The sequence below is a fragment of the Myotis yumanensis genome, unplaced genomic scaffold (genome assembly GCF_028538775.1).
Source record: "Myotis yumanensis isolate MYYU_CA2020_CCGP unplaced genomic scaffold, mMyoYum1.0.hap1 SCAF_1, whole genome shotgun sequence".
NCBI classification, from domain to species: domain Eukaryota; kingdom Metazoa; phylum Chordata; class Mammalia; order Chiroptera; family Vespertilionidae; genus Myotis; species Myotis yumanensis.
Genome location: NW_027223752.1, coordinates 23972586 through 23988777, shown reverse-complemented (window position 1 = coordinate 23988777; position 16192 = coordinate 23972586). Strand labels below are relative to the sequence as shown.

At 40.7% G+C, this 16192-nt stretch overlaps 1 protein-coding gene across 1 annotated transcript in view; it reads right to left on the bottom strand.

The window, feature by feature from the left end:
* Window positions 1-16192, bottom strand: part of SEL1L (SEL1L adaptor subunit of SYVN1 ubiquitin ligase) — a 47966-nt gene that overhangs the window by 23066 nt on the left and 8708 nt on the right. The window contains exons 4-8 of the mRNA XM_070415511.1: window positions 6064-6231; window positions 3638-3743; window positions 2680-2842; window positions 531-584; window positions 379-438 (exon numbers count right to left, since the gene is read on the bottom strand). Of these exons, the coding sequence (XP_070271612.1) occupies window positions 379-438; window positions 531-584; window positions 2680-2842; window positions 3638-3743; window positions 6064-6231 (551 nt within the window). The remainder of the gene's footprint in view (window positions 1-378; window positions 439-530; window positions 585-2679; window positions 2843-3637; window positions 3744-6063; window positions 6232-16192) is intronic.

Below are 16192 nucleotides of genomic sequence, written 5' to 3'. Positions count from 1 at the left end.
TAAAGGACCACTTTATAGGTTTAAAGAACTTTATAGATACTTTACATAGTAAGTCCTTCATCAATTTCAATATAACATCTATGACAACCAATCTAAAAAAATGACTTTGACAAACAATTACAACTTAAAAAAAGAGCCATTTATCAGATATTTATTTTAAGGACAATCAGCCAAACTAGTCATTTTCATAAAAAATTGTGAACTCTAACAGTTTTCATCCACATGTAGATTGTTATTGTATTCATTAATAAGAATATTCAATTGAGTATTTGGTCTTAGTGAATAAAAGTAAATTTGAATCATGAAAGTCAGAAAAGTCGTGACCAAAAATTCTTCTGCTACTCAATGTTAGTATTCTTCCATTTAAGTCTTACTTACCAAAATCATGTGGGCTATTAGGTTGCCCCCAAGAGCTCCAAAAGTATAATAAACAAGGGCCTGTGAATGAACAAAAGATACTTAATTGAACATAGGCACATGTATTTACTCAATTGAAAGTGTCATATAAATTAAAGTTTTAATAATATTACCTTTGCCTGACTTGAATTAACACCAAGTCCAGAGGCGTAGAGAAAGCCAAGAGCCTGAAATAAAATGATAAAAGTAAGAATTCTGCCTGTGGTGGAAGTTTATCCAAGACAGACATAGTTTTATGTATTATGAGAAGATGAACGAATCTGTAAATGGGAAACAATTTAAATTGTCCAAGTATGTACAACCTGGAGTTAAAGAGCCTCAGAAATGCATTCAAGGTTTTACAAATTACACAATGAAATACAACTTTAAACAAGTCAAAATATTTAGCTTGAAGATTAAAGATAATTTAATAACTTATTAACTAGAAAAACAAGGTTGAACACAAATATGGCTTTTACTTGATCTTGATGAACAACTATTATAAGGACAGAACAACTCCTATATCATTACATCAACGCAAAGGTGCATACACAATGGAAATGGATAAGAGACTGCCAAGATCCACTATCCCAGGAACACAAAGAGGCAGCCAGAGGTCAAGGTGAAGTGGTCAAGGAAGGTCACTTTACAATCCTAGAGCACACCATTTTCTAAAAAAATTCAACCAATCAAAGAATGCACTAGTAAAGTCCTATCCTTTGCCTTGACAACATCAAAGTATAAACTAATGTTGAAATAGTCTGAAAACAGGCTTCTAACTGTGACTAAGCAAATCCAAAACCTTCAGTAAACCTGAATTATTGAAGGCATTTTATTTATTTTTATTTTTTTAATATATATTTTATTGATTTTTTTTATAGAGAGGAAGGGAGAGGGATAGAGAGTTAGAAACACTGAGGAGAGAGAAACATTGATCAGCTGCCTCCTGCACACCTCCTACTGGGGATGTGCCCGCAACCAAGGTACATGTCCTTGACCAGAATCGAACCTGGGACCCTTCAGTCCGCAGGCTGATGCTCTATCCACTGAGCCAAACCGGCCAGGGCTATTGAAGGCATTTTAAATAAATGTGGTGGCACCCTAAAACCTAGTTGTCAACCTTACCATAGGGAATCAAACAGATATTTTGTATCAAATGGTGTGATGCAATATGGAATGCAGAACATCCCCATAATGCAGTCCAGCCAGAAATATTTTACTTGAGTTCATCAGTCTTTAGCTGTGATAGCCAGTTTATAGGAAATATAGATGATGAAAAAACAAACTAAAGGACACCATGCAGAAGTAAATGGGTAAACTGAGTTAGGACATTCTGCAGAAAATGGGCCCTAACACAGAAAAAAAAAGAAAGGGGATGGCAATGTTAGAAATAACAACCAAATATAAGGTATAGTCCGGGGTTAGGTTTGGACAAAACTGATATAAAGGAAATGTTCTGTTCAATACCATCTGAATATGCTAAGGTTATTATATGTTGTAGAAATTTACTGGAAAGGAAAGGTGAAGATTAACGATTGAGAAGAGCATGTTATGGAACAGCAGACAATGACATCTTATTTTAATCAAGAATTTGTATGTATCTATACACAAAGAAAAAGGTCTAGAAGGCTGTGCATGCACTAACATACTACCAATGCTCATGTCTAGTTGTACATATGCATTATTGACTTCCTTAGCATTTTTAGTTTGTATTTCTAGTTTCTTATAATGGACCTCTATACTGCTTCTGTAATGTATATGCTTAAAAACATCAAGATCAATAAGAGATGAAGCAGCTGAACTTTGGAAAGAAATGCACTGGTGAGTAATTTAGGTAAAAGCCAATTACTTCATGTTTCATTCACTACAGATCAAATCTGGAAAACTACAGACATAATTGTGGCAAGATGCCTTAAGTGACCATAAATGTTCTCAGACAAAGGAAAAAGACGGATATTCAAAGATATTTTATTCAAAATTGATTTCAAAGAGGAAGGGAGAGGCAGAGAGAGAGAAACATCAATGATGAGAGAGAATCATTGACCAGCTGCCTCCTGCACGCCCCACAGTGGGGATCGAGCCTGCAACCCAGGCATGTGCCCTGACCGGGAATCGAACCCTGATCTCCTGGTTCATAGGTCGATGCTCAACCACTGAACCACACTGGCTGGGCAAGATATTTTATTCTTATTTTTCAAAAGAAGTCAGGGCACAAAGAGTAAACTGCTGTTAAAATAAACAAGTGCTGTGTGGGAGGAAACTCTCCAATGCAAGTTCACTTACAGTCTGCCCCTTGGGAGAGCCTTCCTCAGTCAGCTTCTCAAACATCTCTTTAGCTGTCTGGAGGTTCTGTGTCAGGTAATCACCAAACAAAAGAGCATATGACACTCTCTCCAGGGCCTTGGTATGGTTCATGCTTGCTGCCTTTTGAAGATACCGATATGCTCTTTAAATGTAAACAATTAAAAACACATCAGCAATAATCTGGAACTTTTATTACATTTTTTAAAGATCTACTGAAATGCAACATAAATAATTTGCTTATTCTATAGTCATGTTACTTATGTATAGAAAACATCCTGGCTACTTTGTTTTTATTTAAGGTACCAGTTTTCTCTCTCATCCTAACATCTTGGAATAGTCTAATTACACTAACAGTAATTCCCAAAACTTCTGAAAACATTAACTACATGTGCAATGAAAGAACTGTAATAATATGGTGTCCCATAAATAATCCAGTGATAACCATTGCAATTTAAAAAAAAATCTTTGCATAGAATATAAGCCTGCTGAAATTAAAGGGACATAAAACATTAGAAGACAGTCACTTGTTTTACGTTCTTTCTAAGCATAAATTCTTAAATTCTAGTCTTTGTCTGCAAGAATATTATGAAGCAAAAACGAAAAAAACAAACATCTGACAATAACTCTTTTTGCTTTATGTAATTTTAAATTCTGAATAGCATATGTATTCTTGGTTCTCAGAAACAACAACTTTAGTCCATTATTTCCATTCTGCTCATTGTACATTGTTGGGATCAGTATTTACAACCTTTTTATCTTAACAAGCTAATGTCTGATAAAAAAACAATGCCACTGAAGTCCATATATGGTATTAAACTTCTTATAATGCAACTTAACAAAGCCTCTGTTTTGGCAAAACACTTTAAAAAAAAAACTTCGCTATTTATCTCTGTAATGGCCTATCTTAGGGGAGGCATGTACTTGCAGTGCTACCTACTCTCTTTTTTGGCTTTTCTTATTGCTTCCATTGAGGATTTTCATCCCAGTCTGGTACATCACTTCTGCTTCCTGCATTTGCCGTCTTTTAGTGGCCTCTTCTTCAGCTAAAAACAAAATGTCAGATGCACTTAAATGGATTTTAATTCTACACCAATTATTTATCAAGCATCAGCATGTATTCTGCCTTTTGAGAATACAAACACAATTAATGATCTTTCATTCTTTACAAAGCTGACTCCAAAGACACATAATTTAACTGTGGCCTTTACCTGACAAAAGATAAGACTTAAAAACAACCCAACTTGTCTACATCACGTTCTTTTAGAGAAAGCACTATCAACCTGCTTTTGGAGGGTACTTTTCTGCTAGTAATTCTAAAACTTTTAATATAATTTAACTGAAATTTCAGTAGCAAATTATGATTATGTGCCAAGTCAGCTAAAATCAGAAGGACAGAAGGATATTAAAAAACAATAGTTAGCCTTAGCTGGTTTGGCTCAGTGGATAGAGTGTCAGCCTGCGGACTGAAGGGTCCCAGGTTTGATTCTGGTCAAGGGCACATGCCTGGGTTGTGGGCTCAATCCCCAGTAGGGGACGTGCAGGAGGCAGCCAATCAATAATTCTCTCTCATCACTGATGTTTCTAACTCTCTTTCCCTCTCCCTTCCTCTCTGAAATCAATAAAGATATATTTTTTAAAAATAATCAGAAAAACACCATTTTAGTCAAAGGACACTTTGTTTTTATTTTTTTCCCAAAAATTATTTTGCTATTGTAATATAGTATTGTACCAGAAATCTAGAACTCATTAAGAGATATCTGAGTATTTCATTAGGACCAATATTTATAGAAACAGGAGTTCTTATATATAAAAAATCTGATGATATTATACCAAAGTACCTAATCATACTGGCCTATACCCAAGATCCGTGGTCGGCGAACTGCGGCTCGAGAGCCACATGTGGCTCTTTGGCCCCTTGAGTGTGGCTCTTCCTAAGCCTTAGGAGTACCCTAATTAAGTTAATAACAATGTACCTACCTATATAGTTTAAGTTTAAAAAACTTGGCTCTCAAAAGAAATTTCAATCGTTGTGCTGTTGATATTTGGCTCTGTTGACTGAGTTTGCCGACCACTGCCCAAGATGGGCTATATTTGATGTTATCTTCTAGAAGTGCCTAATTATCTACCAGAGCCATTATTTTGAAAGTGTTATTTGGAATCAAAGGAGATATGTTTAAGATTTTCTGTTCTTTATTAGTTACAAAGTTTTTCCTGAAAAAATACCTTTAGAGGTCAGCCCCCTTAAACTGACATTAACATGCAGGAAGGTGAAACATACATGATTTGTTAAATGTTACTAAGCACAGCACATCTTACTCCAAGTGTTCTTGAAAGATTTTTTAAAATATATTTTTATTGATTTCAGAGAGGAAGGGAGAGGGAGAGATTAGATAACATCAATGATGAGAGAGACTCACTGATCAGCTGCCTCCCACATGCCCCCCACTGGGAGTTGAGCCCGCAACCCAGGCATGTGCCCCTAACCAGAATCGAACCGATGACCCCCCAGTCCACAGGCTGACACTCTATCCATGGAGTCAAACCAGCCAGGGCTAAAAGATTTTTTTAAAAATTGATTTGAGAGAGAGAGAGGGGAAGGTAGAGGTGGGAGAGAGAGAGAAACATCGATGCAAGAAAGGAAAATCAATGGACTGCCTCCTGCACGTCCCCTACTGGGGATCGAGTCTGCAATCCATGTGTGTGCCCTGACCGGGAATCTAACTGGCAACCTTTCATTGCACAGGACGCCCAATCAAGTAAGCCACAAAAGCCAGGGCTCAAAGTGTTTTTTAAAAGTTATTATTCCTAACCCCTCTTTTTAAAAAAGAATTTTTTTTTAAAATTTATTTCAGAGAGAAAGGGAGAAGGAGAGCTAGAAACATCAATGATGAGAATCATTGATTAGCTTGCTGCCTCCACGTCCCCCACTGGGGATAGAGCCAGCAATCCAGGAATCAAATCGTGACCTCCTGGTTCATAGCTCGTCGCTCAACCATTGGGCCACACAAGCTAGGCTCTTCCTATCACTCTTAACCTCTCCATAATGCTGTTTCCTTTACTGTTAAAAAATGTTTTACATTTATTGAATTAGCAGCCTGCCTGAGGGTTTGCAGAACAACTTGTGCACACCAACAGAAAACCTCTCTAAATAAGACCGTGTGATAAGCTGCCTGAGTGACAGGCTGGAAATAAGTAAGTACACTGCATGCTTCCTGTGCTAACGTCTGTTCTTTAAGGCTATAACCACATTATCAACACTGACCATGTCTGTCAAGGCTGGAAAAAGATGGCTAGCAGAGGCCTTAAAGATGCTGTCCAAGACATGGAGCAATGTGGAAATTCCTCCTACAAATCAACACTTACTTTCACAAAAGCCCCACTTTTCATCTGCCTTGTAGTCATAGGTTGTAGCACACCACAGTCTGCCATCTTCCCTCCCATCTGACGTACACTCATCATATTCCTTATCCAGGAAAAGAAAAGGGAAGTGGCAGGGCTCTCCATGTGCTGTGCCTTCAATGGCGGTCAAAGCTGGAAAGATAAGAAAAATCAAAACATGAACAGCACCTGTGGTACTCATGGATTTAACACTGTCAATTTCAGCTACTAGAATTTAAAGATGAAGATACATGATTTGGAATGGGGAATATACAAAAAGTCAGCACTAATCCTTGAATCCTGTTTAGGGGTGACTTGAAGGTGAGTCAACTTAGTGAGCATGGCTAGCTGACTACCCAGCTCTGCAACTAGCTTAGGATTGCTGAAGGTCTTGAGATACAATAACCTTAGAATGCAGTCTACTGTCCAACTTCTGCCCAACTAGTGAGCAAAAAATGAGGCAAATGCAACTGAATCAATTCCACTGCTTGGCACAACTCTCCTCTTTTCGATCTGACTGCTGTAAGTCAATTTCTTCAATAATATAAAGTAATACAAGGAAAATGATCCCCCAGCATTTTATTAGAGCACTTATAATACATACTGAGGCTCTTTCTTTACCATACTCTAGCTCCCACTAGACTTTGAGCTTAAGGGTGGAGACCATTATCTTTAATTTGCTCCATAAGTTCTGAGGATCTCCTAGGTGCCAGGAATGAGGTGGAGCAGAGGTCTCTGCTCTACAGAACTTACTGCCTCGTAAGGAAGAGAAACATTAAACAAAAGTGTGATCGATGTTATGGAAAGGAAAGCCTCTCCTCCCCGGAACTAAAGTACACACTGAACCTCCCAGAACAGCGGTCGCCAACCTTTCGGACCTCACGGACCACCAGTGGTCTGCGGACCACCGGTTGGCTACCACTGTCCCAGAGGGAGTGGTTGAAAGGCTGCAGGGTAGGGTGGGGAGTAGTATAGACAGAGGGAACAGGTGTGGTAAGTAAAGAAAATAAACAACGTACATTAGACAAAATAAAGAGTTCGGGAAGTTGGAACATGCAGTGTGAGTGCCAAAGTAGATGAGAGAAGCAGCTAAAGAAGCCAGACTAGGGAGGTCCTGACAAATCTTATTAAAGAGTTTGAACTTCATCCTGAGAACAGTGGAACTCACATAAGAGTTTTAAGTAGGAGTGACATGCACATTTTACTAAAAGAATGGACAACAGAATGGAGGGAGGGTTGGATAAGGTGACCAATCCAAGGTTGTGATAGTCATCTAAGCCCGAAGAGGATCATGGAATGAAAGAAGTGGAAAATCTAAAGTGATGCTAAGGAAGTAGATATGGTACTACCTAGTGACTGACTAGATGTGCAGATGAGAGGAGAGGAGGCAAGGAAGCTCCCAGGGTTAGGCTTTAGGAAGTGAGTAGAAGGTTGTCCTTACTAAGATAAAAGGTTCCCACTCCCTAACAGGTCGAAGTGACTCACTATATCTAAACTGTTTAGAAAAACAATGTGGTTTATGCTCAACATCTGTTTTCCTTCTCAAGTCTGTAATTTTGGTACATGCTTAGACAGAGAGTGATTACATGATTAGCCTCCATTAAATACTCCAAGTGCTGGGTCTCTGATGAGAACATTTCCCGTGCTGTCGCATGTACTATGGGACTTAAGTGGGTCCAAAGGCTCTCCTTGGGAACTTGCACCTGGCTTCCTTTGGACTTCGCCCCATGATGATTTTGCTTTGTATTCTTTCACTATAATAAATCACAGCCTTGAGTACAACTATATGCTGAGTCCTCCCAGCAAATCACTAAACCTAGGGATGGTCTTGGGGACCCCCAACATTAGTTGACATCAGACGTGGCATTCGGGAGAATGACCCTGACTCACTGAAATCCAGTGCGGGTGTTGTTTGGGAAAGGAAGGATAAGGGCAGGGTATGATGAACCTCGGGTTCCCCGGTGTTATGGAGTCATCCCTGGCATGCAGCAGCAGCTGAGCGCTATGTGTGTGAGAGGTAAAAGCTACTTGTGGAACTTGAGAACAGATCCAGCTCCAGGGGAGCAGGCTCGCTGGGTCCCCAGCTGCTCTGGGCCATCCTGGTTAAAGTGGTGATGCCTTTGGGTTTGTTCTCTTCTTTGGATAGAAGGAGAAAGGACCACCCACTCTCCCCCAAATTCCCAAAGTTGAAAGGGTCAAAATATTAAAATGGGGGTAGGGAGTAGTGGTGAGGGGAAGGGAGTTAAATTAGGTCCTAGGCCTGGAGCCAAATTTTAGATAAACCAGAAAAAAGGGGAAGGAGGTAACATTCCAGCAGTTTTCTCCCAGCCTAGCTGCAGCTGCAGTAGCTTCCCCCACTGCCCTTCCTCCCCTGCATTCCAGCCCGATCTTCCCTGGCAGCTGTCATGCTAACTAACATAGCACATGTTAAAGTTTTCAGTAAATTTGTAATGATGGGGGGGGTAAAGGGGGGAAATTGCAGTGGCTCTGTGTTTTGTGGCTATCACATCTGAACGTATGGTAAAAATGGATAGAAAATGTTAAATGTTTGTAATCCCATATATGCCAGAGGAATCATCCTGATCAGGGAAAGCTGCACAGAAAAAAACGAGTCAGGGACACAGCTTCCATGCTTTTTGCTACTGGTGGGTGGGTTGTAATTTAAACTGAGTACTGGAAACAGGACAAGTTTCTATAACTGATGGGTTTTGCTATTGAGGAGGAGCAGAGTTTGCTAGCCCAAAATATGACTTTTTGAGATATCGTTTAAGCTGGTTATTTTTTTAAAAGTATATTTTATTGATTTTTTACAGAGAGGAAGGGAGAGGGATAGAGAGTTAGAAACATCAATGAGAGTGAAACATCGATCAGCTGCGTCCTGCACACCCCCGACTGGGGATGTGCCCGCAACCAAGGTACATGCCCTTGACTGGAATCGAACCTGGGACCCTTCAGTCTGCAGGCCGATGCTCTATCTATTGAACCAAACCAGTCAGGGCAAGCCCGTTATTTTTAAGAAACAAAAGACTCAAGAAGAGCCTTTTACCCTCCCCCTACCCCTTACCTGCCTAAAGGAATTCAGATTTAAAAAACTCCTGCTTCAGGAAGGAAGATCACCTTAGCGTAATAAGAACTAAGTGAGGCAGACAGGGAGAAACCCAGAAAAGTCTGCTAGACTCCCCTTCCTGTCCCACTTTTCTGGGTGGCCCTGCAAGAATTTGTTCACTAAATATTTGCTCCTTTCCACCTACCCGTGAATTGCCTACATTCCCTTTGAAGTCCAAACCGCTATCCTAGCCCCCCTTCTCCTTAGCTCAAAACGATATGTAAGTCTCAACTGCCCCATTTGTCCACCCTTCCCAGATTCTTACAAAACCCCGTATGTACATAAATAATAAATGTGATTGTTTTCTCCTATTAACCTGTCTCATCCTCTATTTGATTATTAGATCAGCCAGAAGAACAATGAGGAAAAAGAGGGGAAATTTCCACTCTCCCACACATGGATGATACAGACTTCTGCTTATTGGAGCCTCTGGCAAGAGGGACACATTAAGAAAAAGAGGTGATCCACAGATGGAAATACACTTTTGAAGTTCTATAAAGCAGATTCAGTTTGCTAGTGAGTGCTTGTGAAAGCAGAAGTCTGACCCTTAGAGACAGACGTGCAGGTTTGTGGGTCAATTTGGACTCAAAGACACGACAAAAGGGTGGAGGAAAGCCTTGGCTGCCACGGGGACTTTCCGGCCCTGCAGCATCTTGGCTTTGGTGCTGCCGTAGAAAAGCCTCTGGCTTTTAAAAAAATCCTAACTTACAGATCCTAACTGCCTGGGCTTGATTCTAAGCTACAAGCTGATACTGTCTGGTATAGCTTCCAGGCTCAGTGTGAGCTGAACTGAAAGCAGGTCTGGGCTCCATAAACAGAACTCAGACAGGGACCTCTGCACATTAGGTCCCCCCTCCGTGGGGCCTACACCGAGAGGAAATCAAGAATGCTGGGCTAAACTGTCTGCGCCACATACAAATGTCCACAGAAAAGGGCTTCTCTTTGCTGGGACCATTTGAAATCAAGCTGCTGACCAGCTGTATGTTCTGACAGAGACTGACTTAACCTGTGACCTGCCCAAAGCTGCAAGTTGGGAGAGGATACCTCTCAGGGGCTGTGACCCTCCACTCACTGCTGACAGGCTGAAAAGGCTCCTGACCCCCTCGGGAACATGTCTCACTGTGGTGGGGTCCTTGTATCTGGCTCCCCTGATGAGCTGCTGTTTGCAATAATCAACTGATTACCTGACTCTGCTTCCCTCACCTTTCTCCTAGTGGAATTGGATTATTCAATGCAGCTCGCCTCAGAAAGGGCTTGACCTACTGGCCAGTGTTAATCAGTGGATGAGCACTGACCCATGCACCAGGAGGTCCCAGTTCGATTCCGAGTCAGGGCACATGCCTGGGTCGCAGGATCGATCCCCAGTATGGGGCATGCAGGAGGCAGCTGATCAATGATTCTCTCTCATCATTGATGTTTCTATCCCTCTCTCCCTCTTCCTTCCTCTCTATGAAATCAATAAAAACATATTTCAAAGAGGGCTTGACCTTTTCTAGGCTGCTCACTGGATAAGGAGAAGGAGGTTATGTAAACTGATTTTGAAATTTTTTGAAAATTCAGGATTCTGTCTTAAATAATTCCTGAACATGATGTCTTTCTAGTTCAGTTGTACAAAAATGTTTTTCTGTGAAGGTGTTTGGCCCCTCTTGCACATTACCCCTCCGGATGGAAGGTCTGGATGAGAGTAGGGGATGATTGTGAAAAAACATGAAATTATGATAACTGAATGGAAACACTGATTTGGCAACAACCAAGGACAATAAACCTAAACTCCTGCACTGGAGAAGCACAAGAGAGGGGAGACGGTATTCTGATCTTTGTTTTTCAGAACTTTTTCTGGGAACCCCTCCCTTTTCCTAAAGGAAAGCACCTGCACACCTTTCCCAGCTGTGGAGAGTGCTCTGAGTTCCGACGGCTGAGCCCATGATCACACGCCACAGGGGTGGTGGCCCAGCCCTGCGCTCTCCTAACGAAAACCTCCCGACGTTGTCCACACTCATGAGGTGTATGACCTGGTGTCCTGGACAACAAAACCTTTTGGAACTGACTGGCAGTCTCTCTGAAACCAAGGACTAAATTATTTGTCCTGGAAACCCTTGGAAAAGACACCAAGGATGGGAGGCCACATTGTACTGCCTGAAGTGTGTCCTGCTTGTGTCCCCCAACGATTACAAAATCGTTTCCAGTGTTACTCATGGCCCTCTGGGACAGTGCTTCTGTACGTGCACCCTGACCACCACGACACCGCCTAAGCCCTGGGCAGGTTCACCTTACCGCCAGAGCTGTGCTAGGCCTGAACTGATGCTTAGGGCCAGGTAAAAAGGTTAATACAGAAACTTGAGGAAGCCATCTTTATGATCAGTGGCTAAGTCCAGGACCTGTGAAGGGCATAACTGAAATTATTACTGCAGGTCGGCCTCGCTCCGCTTTCTGGGTCTTACTGATAATAATTTTGCTGTGAAGACAATTTGGCCAATGACCACACCACGGGGCTGACTGTGCAGAGAAGATCTGACATAGCAGGCCTAGATTTTCACTCTTGAAGAGGCCTGCTTACAAAGTTGGCCCTTGGCTGGTGTCTGGGAGCTTAGATTTCTGAAGGATTCCCGCTACCCTAACTGTTAAGAGTGGCTCACTCCAACGATACAAACAATACGATTTACACTGAACACCTGCTTTCCTTCTGGGAGTCTGACAATTGGTACACACTAGACACAGAGTGCCTATGCTATGTGACCAGCCCCTAATAAGAACTCCAGGTACTTGGTCTCTAACAAGCTTCCCTGGCAAACATTTCACATGGGTTGTCACTTGTTGCTGGGGAAATTAAGCATGTACTGTGTGACTCCCCTAGGAAAGGCCCCTTGTAAGCCTGTGTCTGGTTTCCCTAGACTTCACCCCATGCACCTTTCCCTTTGCTGATTTTGCTTTGTATTCTTTTGCTGTAATAAATCATAGCTATAAATATCACTATATACTGAGTCCTATGAGTCTTTCTAGAGCAGGGGTCCTCAAACTTTTTAAACAGGGGGCCAGTTCACTGTCCCTCAGACCACTGGAGGGCCAGACTATAGTTTAAAAAAACACTATGAACAAATTCCTATGCACACTGCACATATCTTATTTTGAAGTGAAAAAACAAAACGGGAACAAATACAATATTTGTATTTGCATGTGGCCCGCGGGCCGTAGTTTGAGGACCCCTGTACTAGAGAATCATCAAGCCTGGGGTTGCAATCTTGGAGATCCCCCACATAATTGGGAATAAGCTTAAAATGCTCAGGACACAGCAAGAAGGCAGTATGGCTGGAATCCTGTGAGTAAAGAGGAGTGGCAGAAGATGCAGTTGGAGAGATAGGAGGGGCTTGATCATGGAAGGCCTCATTAGTACAGGTAAGGAGCTGGATTTATTCTACATGTGGCAGGAAGCCACTGGAGGCTTCTCAACAGGAAGAAAGATTAGACAATGGGGGTGGAGGTGGGGAGGTCGAAAGCAGGGACACCAGATAGGAAGCTGAACTTCTTTAGGAGAAGCAATATGACAGCGACATGGTTGGGAGGCTGACAAAGGAAGCAAGTCTAGAAGCAATTGCCATATAACCCACTTCCAATGTAGTCTGACTGCAACCACACAAAGCCATGCATATGCAATTTATGTTACATAAGCTTTTCATATATTAATAATATATTAATAACAAGTCTAAATAACAGAAAACAATAAAATAATTATTTAAAAGCCAAAACAAGTGAATCTAAATTTTTATAAAGTTGTTGGCATAACTACACAAAATTATTCAAGTGATTTAATAATACCCTATTACAGATATCTAGTAAAATATTTACTAAAAACAAAAAGAACCATAAAGGAATCTTAAACTACATTCAGTGTCCCTGTTGTTAGTGGTAAGGTGGCCACTGTTATTAACTATACTAGAGGCCCGGTACACAAAATTCATGTACTGGAGGGGGGGGGGGGATCTCAGCCCGGCCTATGCCCCCTTGAAGTCCAGGATCCCTCGGGGGATGTCCGACTGACGGCAGTCAGACATCCTTAGTGCTGCTGTGGAGGTGGGAGAGGCTCCTGCCACCACCGCTATGCTTGTCAGCCGTGAGCCAGGCTCAGGGCTTCTGGCTGAGCGGCGCTCCCCCTGTGGGAGCACACTGACCACCAGGGGGCAGCTCCTGCGTTGAGCGTCTGCCCCTTGGTGGTCAGTGTGCATCATAGCGACTGGTCATTCTGCCATTCGGTTGGATTTGCATATTAGCCTTTTATTATATAGGATATACACTAGAGGACTGATGCATGAAATTCATGCAAGGGGCTCAGCCCTCACAGCCGCGGCTTCATCCAGAAGGTCGTTTGGCTGTCCTGTCTAATTAGCATATTACGCTTTTATTATTATAGATAATTATGGATACATACATGTTAGGATAAAGCAATATAACATTAATGTCATTAGGTACCAAGAATTTCAGCATCAGGGAAAGGAAACACAAACAAAAGGAAGAAGCAAAAACCTTGATGGGTAGAGAGGGCTAGCAGCAGATCTGCAACCCATTCTCTCCTTTTACTGCTCAAGAAACAGAGAAACAGAAAGGTGTCACAATCAAATCATCTTAGAAACTTGCTAACAAGAGACCTTCTGACAAGCACACTAGCGGTTTTTACCACCAGGAGTCCTTACTTATGGAATGCTTTCGCAGGGTACACGTGGTCTATCGAGACTGCTCACTGAGATGAACCTGAGATGTATGTATTCATAAGGCATGATTTCCTAGAAAATTTCACACAAGCTATGCAGTTACTAGAGAATAAACTGGAGATGTTTCAAAACTGAAATAGCTCTCTTTGGCTGAAGTCACACTCCACACACATCACTTAGAGGCCTCACATGTTGAAATCTGGGCCAGAGTGCATCCTAAGTGAGGCAAGACAGGACCTGGGAGTAGCTCTGGCTGCCATGAATTTCTGCACACGTTGCCTATGTGTTGCGATCATTGTATCTTTGAAAATCTTAGTCATGTTTGATCTGATTCCCAAGAGTCCAATTTGTCAATAGAATGAAGCATACGTATATAAAACCCATGAATTTGTAATGATGCTCAAAAGCAAAACAAACAAAAACATGCTCACTGGTTTCCTTTGGATGCTGCTAGGACACCAAATTATTATTTGAAAATATTTCAAGGAAAAGAATCAAGCATTTATCCTGCTTTCCTTGTATGGACTATATTACAGAGTAACCAAATAGTTGATGAGGGAAAGTTTTATGTGTTTTTTTAAGTTTTTTTTGTTTGTTTTTTTAAATATATTTTTATTGATTTCAGAGAGGAAGGGAGAGGGAGAGAGAGTCAGAAACATCAATGATGAGAGAGAATCATTGATTGGCTGCCTCTTGCAAACCCCCAAACAGAGATCGAGCCCACAACCTGGGCATGTGCCCTTGACTGGAATCGAACCTAGGACCTGTCAGTCTCCAAGCCGATATTCACATCCTAGGGGTGCCCGAAGAAGAGAGCAAGAAATTGAAAACCTATGTAAAAAAAAAATTACAGAAAATTTCTATAACCTGAAGCAAATAGACATACAAGTCTCCAGAAAGCATAGAGTCCCAAACAAGACAAAGCCAAAGAGGCCCACAGCAAGACACATCAAAACTAAAATAACAAAAGTTAAAACCAAAGAGAGAGTCTTAAAGCCAGCAAGAGAAAAGCCGTTAGTCAGCTATAAGGGAGTTCCTATATGACTGTTAGCTGATTTTTCAACAGAAACTTTGCAGGCCAGAAGGGATTGGCAAGAAATATTCAAAGTGATGAAAAGCAAGGACCTTACAACCAAGATTACTGTACTCAGCAAAACTATCATAGAATTGAAGGATATATAAAGAACTTCCCAGACAAGAAAAAGCTATCAACTTCATCACCACCAAACCAGTATTACATGAAATGTTAAAAAAAAAAGATAAAAAATATGAACAATAAAATGGCAATAAATACATATTTATCAACAATTGAATCTAAAAAACAAAATAAATGAAGAAGCAGAACAGAAACAGACTCATAGGTACAAAGAACATTTTGATGGGTGCAAGATAGGAGTGGGGTTGGGAAGATTGGTAAAAAGGGTGAAGGGATTAAGAAGAACAAATTGGTAGTTAAAGGATAGTCATGGGGATGTAAAGTACAACATAGTGAATATAGTCAATAATATTGTAATAACAATGTATAGTGTCAGATGGATACAAGATTTATCGGGATGACCACTTAGTACCGAGATTTTCAACCTTTTTCATCTCATGGCACTAATTACTAAAATTCTGGGGCACACCAAAAAATGTATTTTTTGCCAATCTGACCCCCCAAAAGGTATAATTTTGATTCATTCATACTGGATGGCTATTGTTGTGTTGGCTGTTGTCATTTTTTTATTTCACTATCTAAGGGGAAAGAGATCAGGTATTGCACATTTAAAAAATTCTTGCAGCATATTGGTTGAAGATTGCTGACTTAGTAAGTTATATAATGTCTAGTCACTGGGTTGTACACCTGAAACTAATATAATGTTGTATGTCAATTGTAATTAAAAAATAAAAAATTATTTAAGGAAAAGATAAACAAGAAAAAGGAATGAATTAAACTATAATACTTGGCCCAAATTTAAAAATGGTAATAGACATCTGGCCTAGATACTGGAATAAAAGGTAGTTTCCAAGGAAGTAAACCAACTTATTTTTCTGAAGAATAATTTAGTAATATGTATCAAATGTCTTTTAAAATTTTACATTTAGTCCATCAAATTCACTTTTAAGAACCAATTCTCAGGAAATTTTCATAGATGTGCACAAGAAACATCTACAATGATCTCCCAGCAATATATACATATACAACCTATTTCAAAGTTATACATGATATGGGAAAATGGTTAAGATAAACTGTTAAGCGCAAAGTGCAGGCAGTAAAATAGCATATACATTTTGATCCAATTTAGTCTTAAAACCATACATCTAC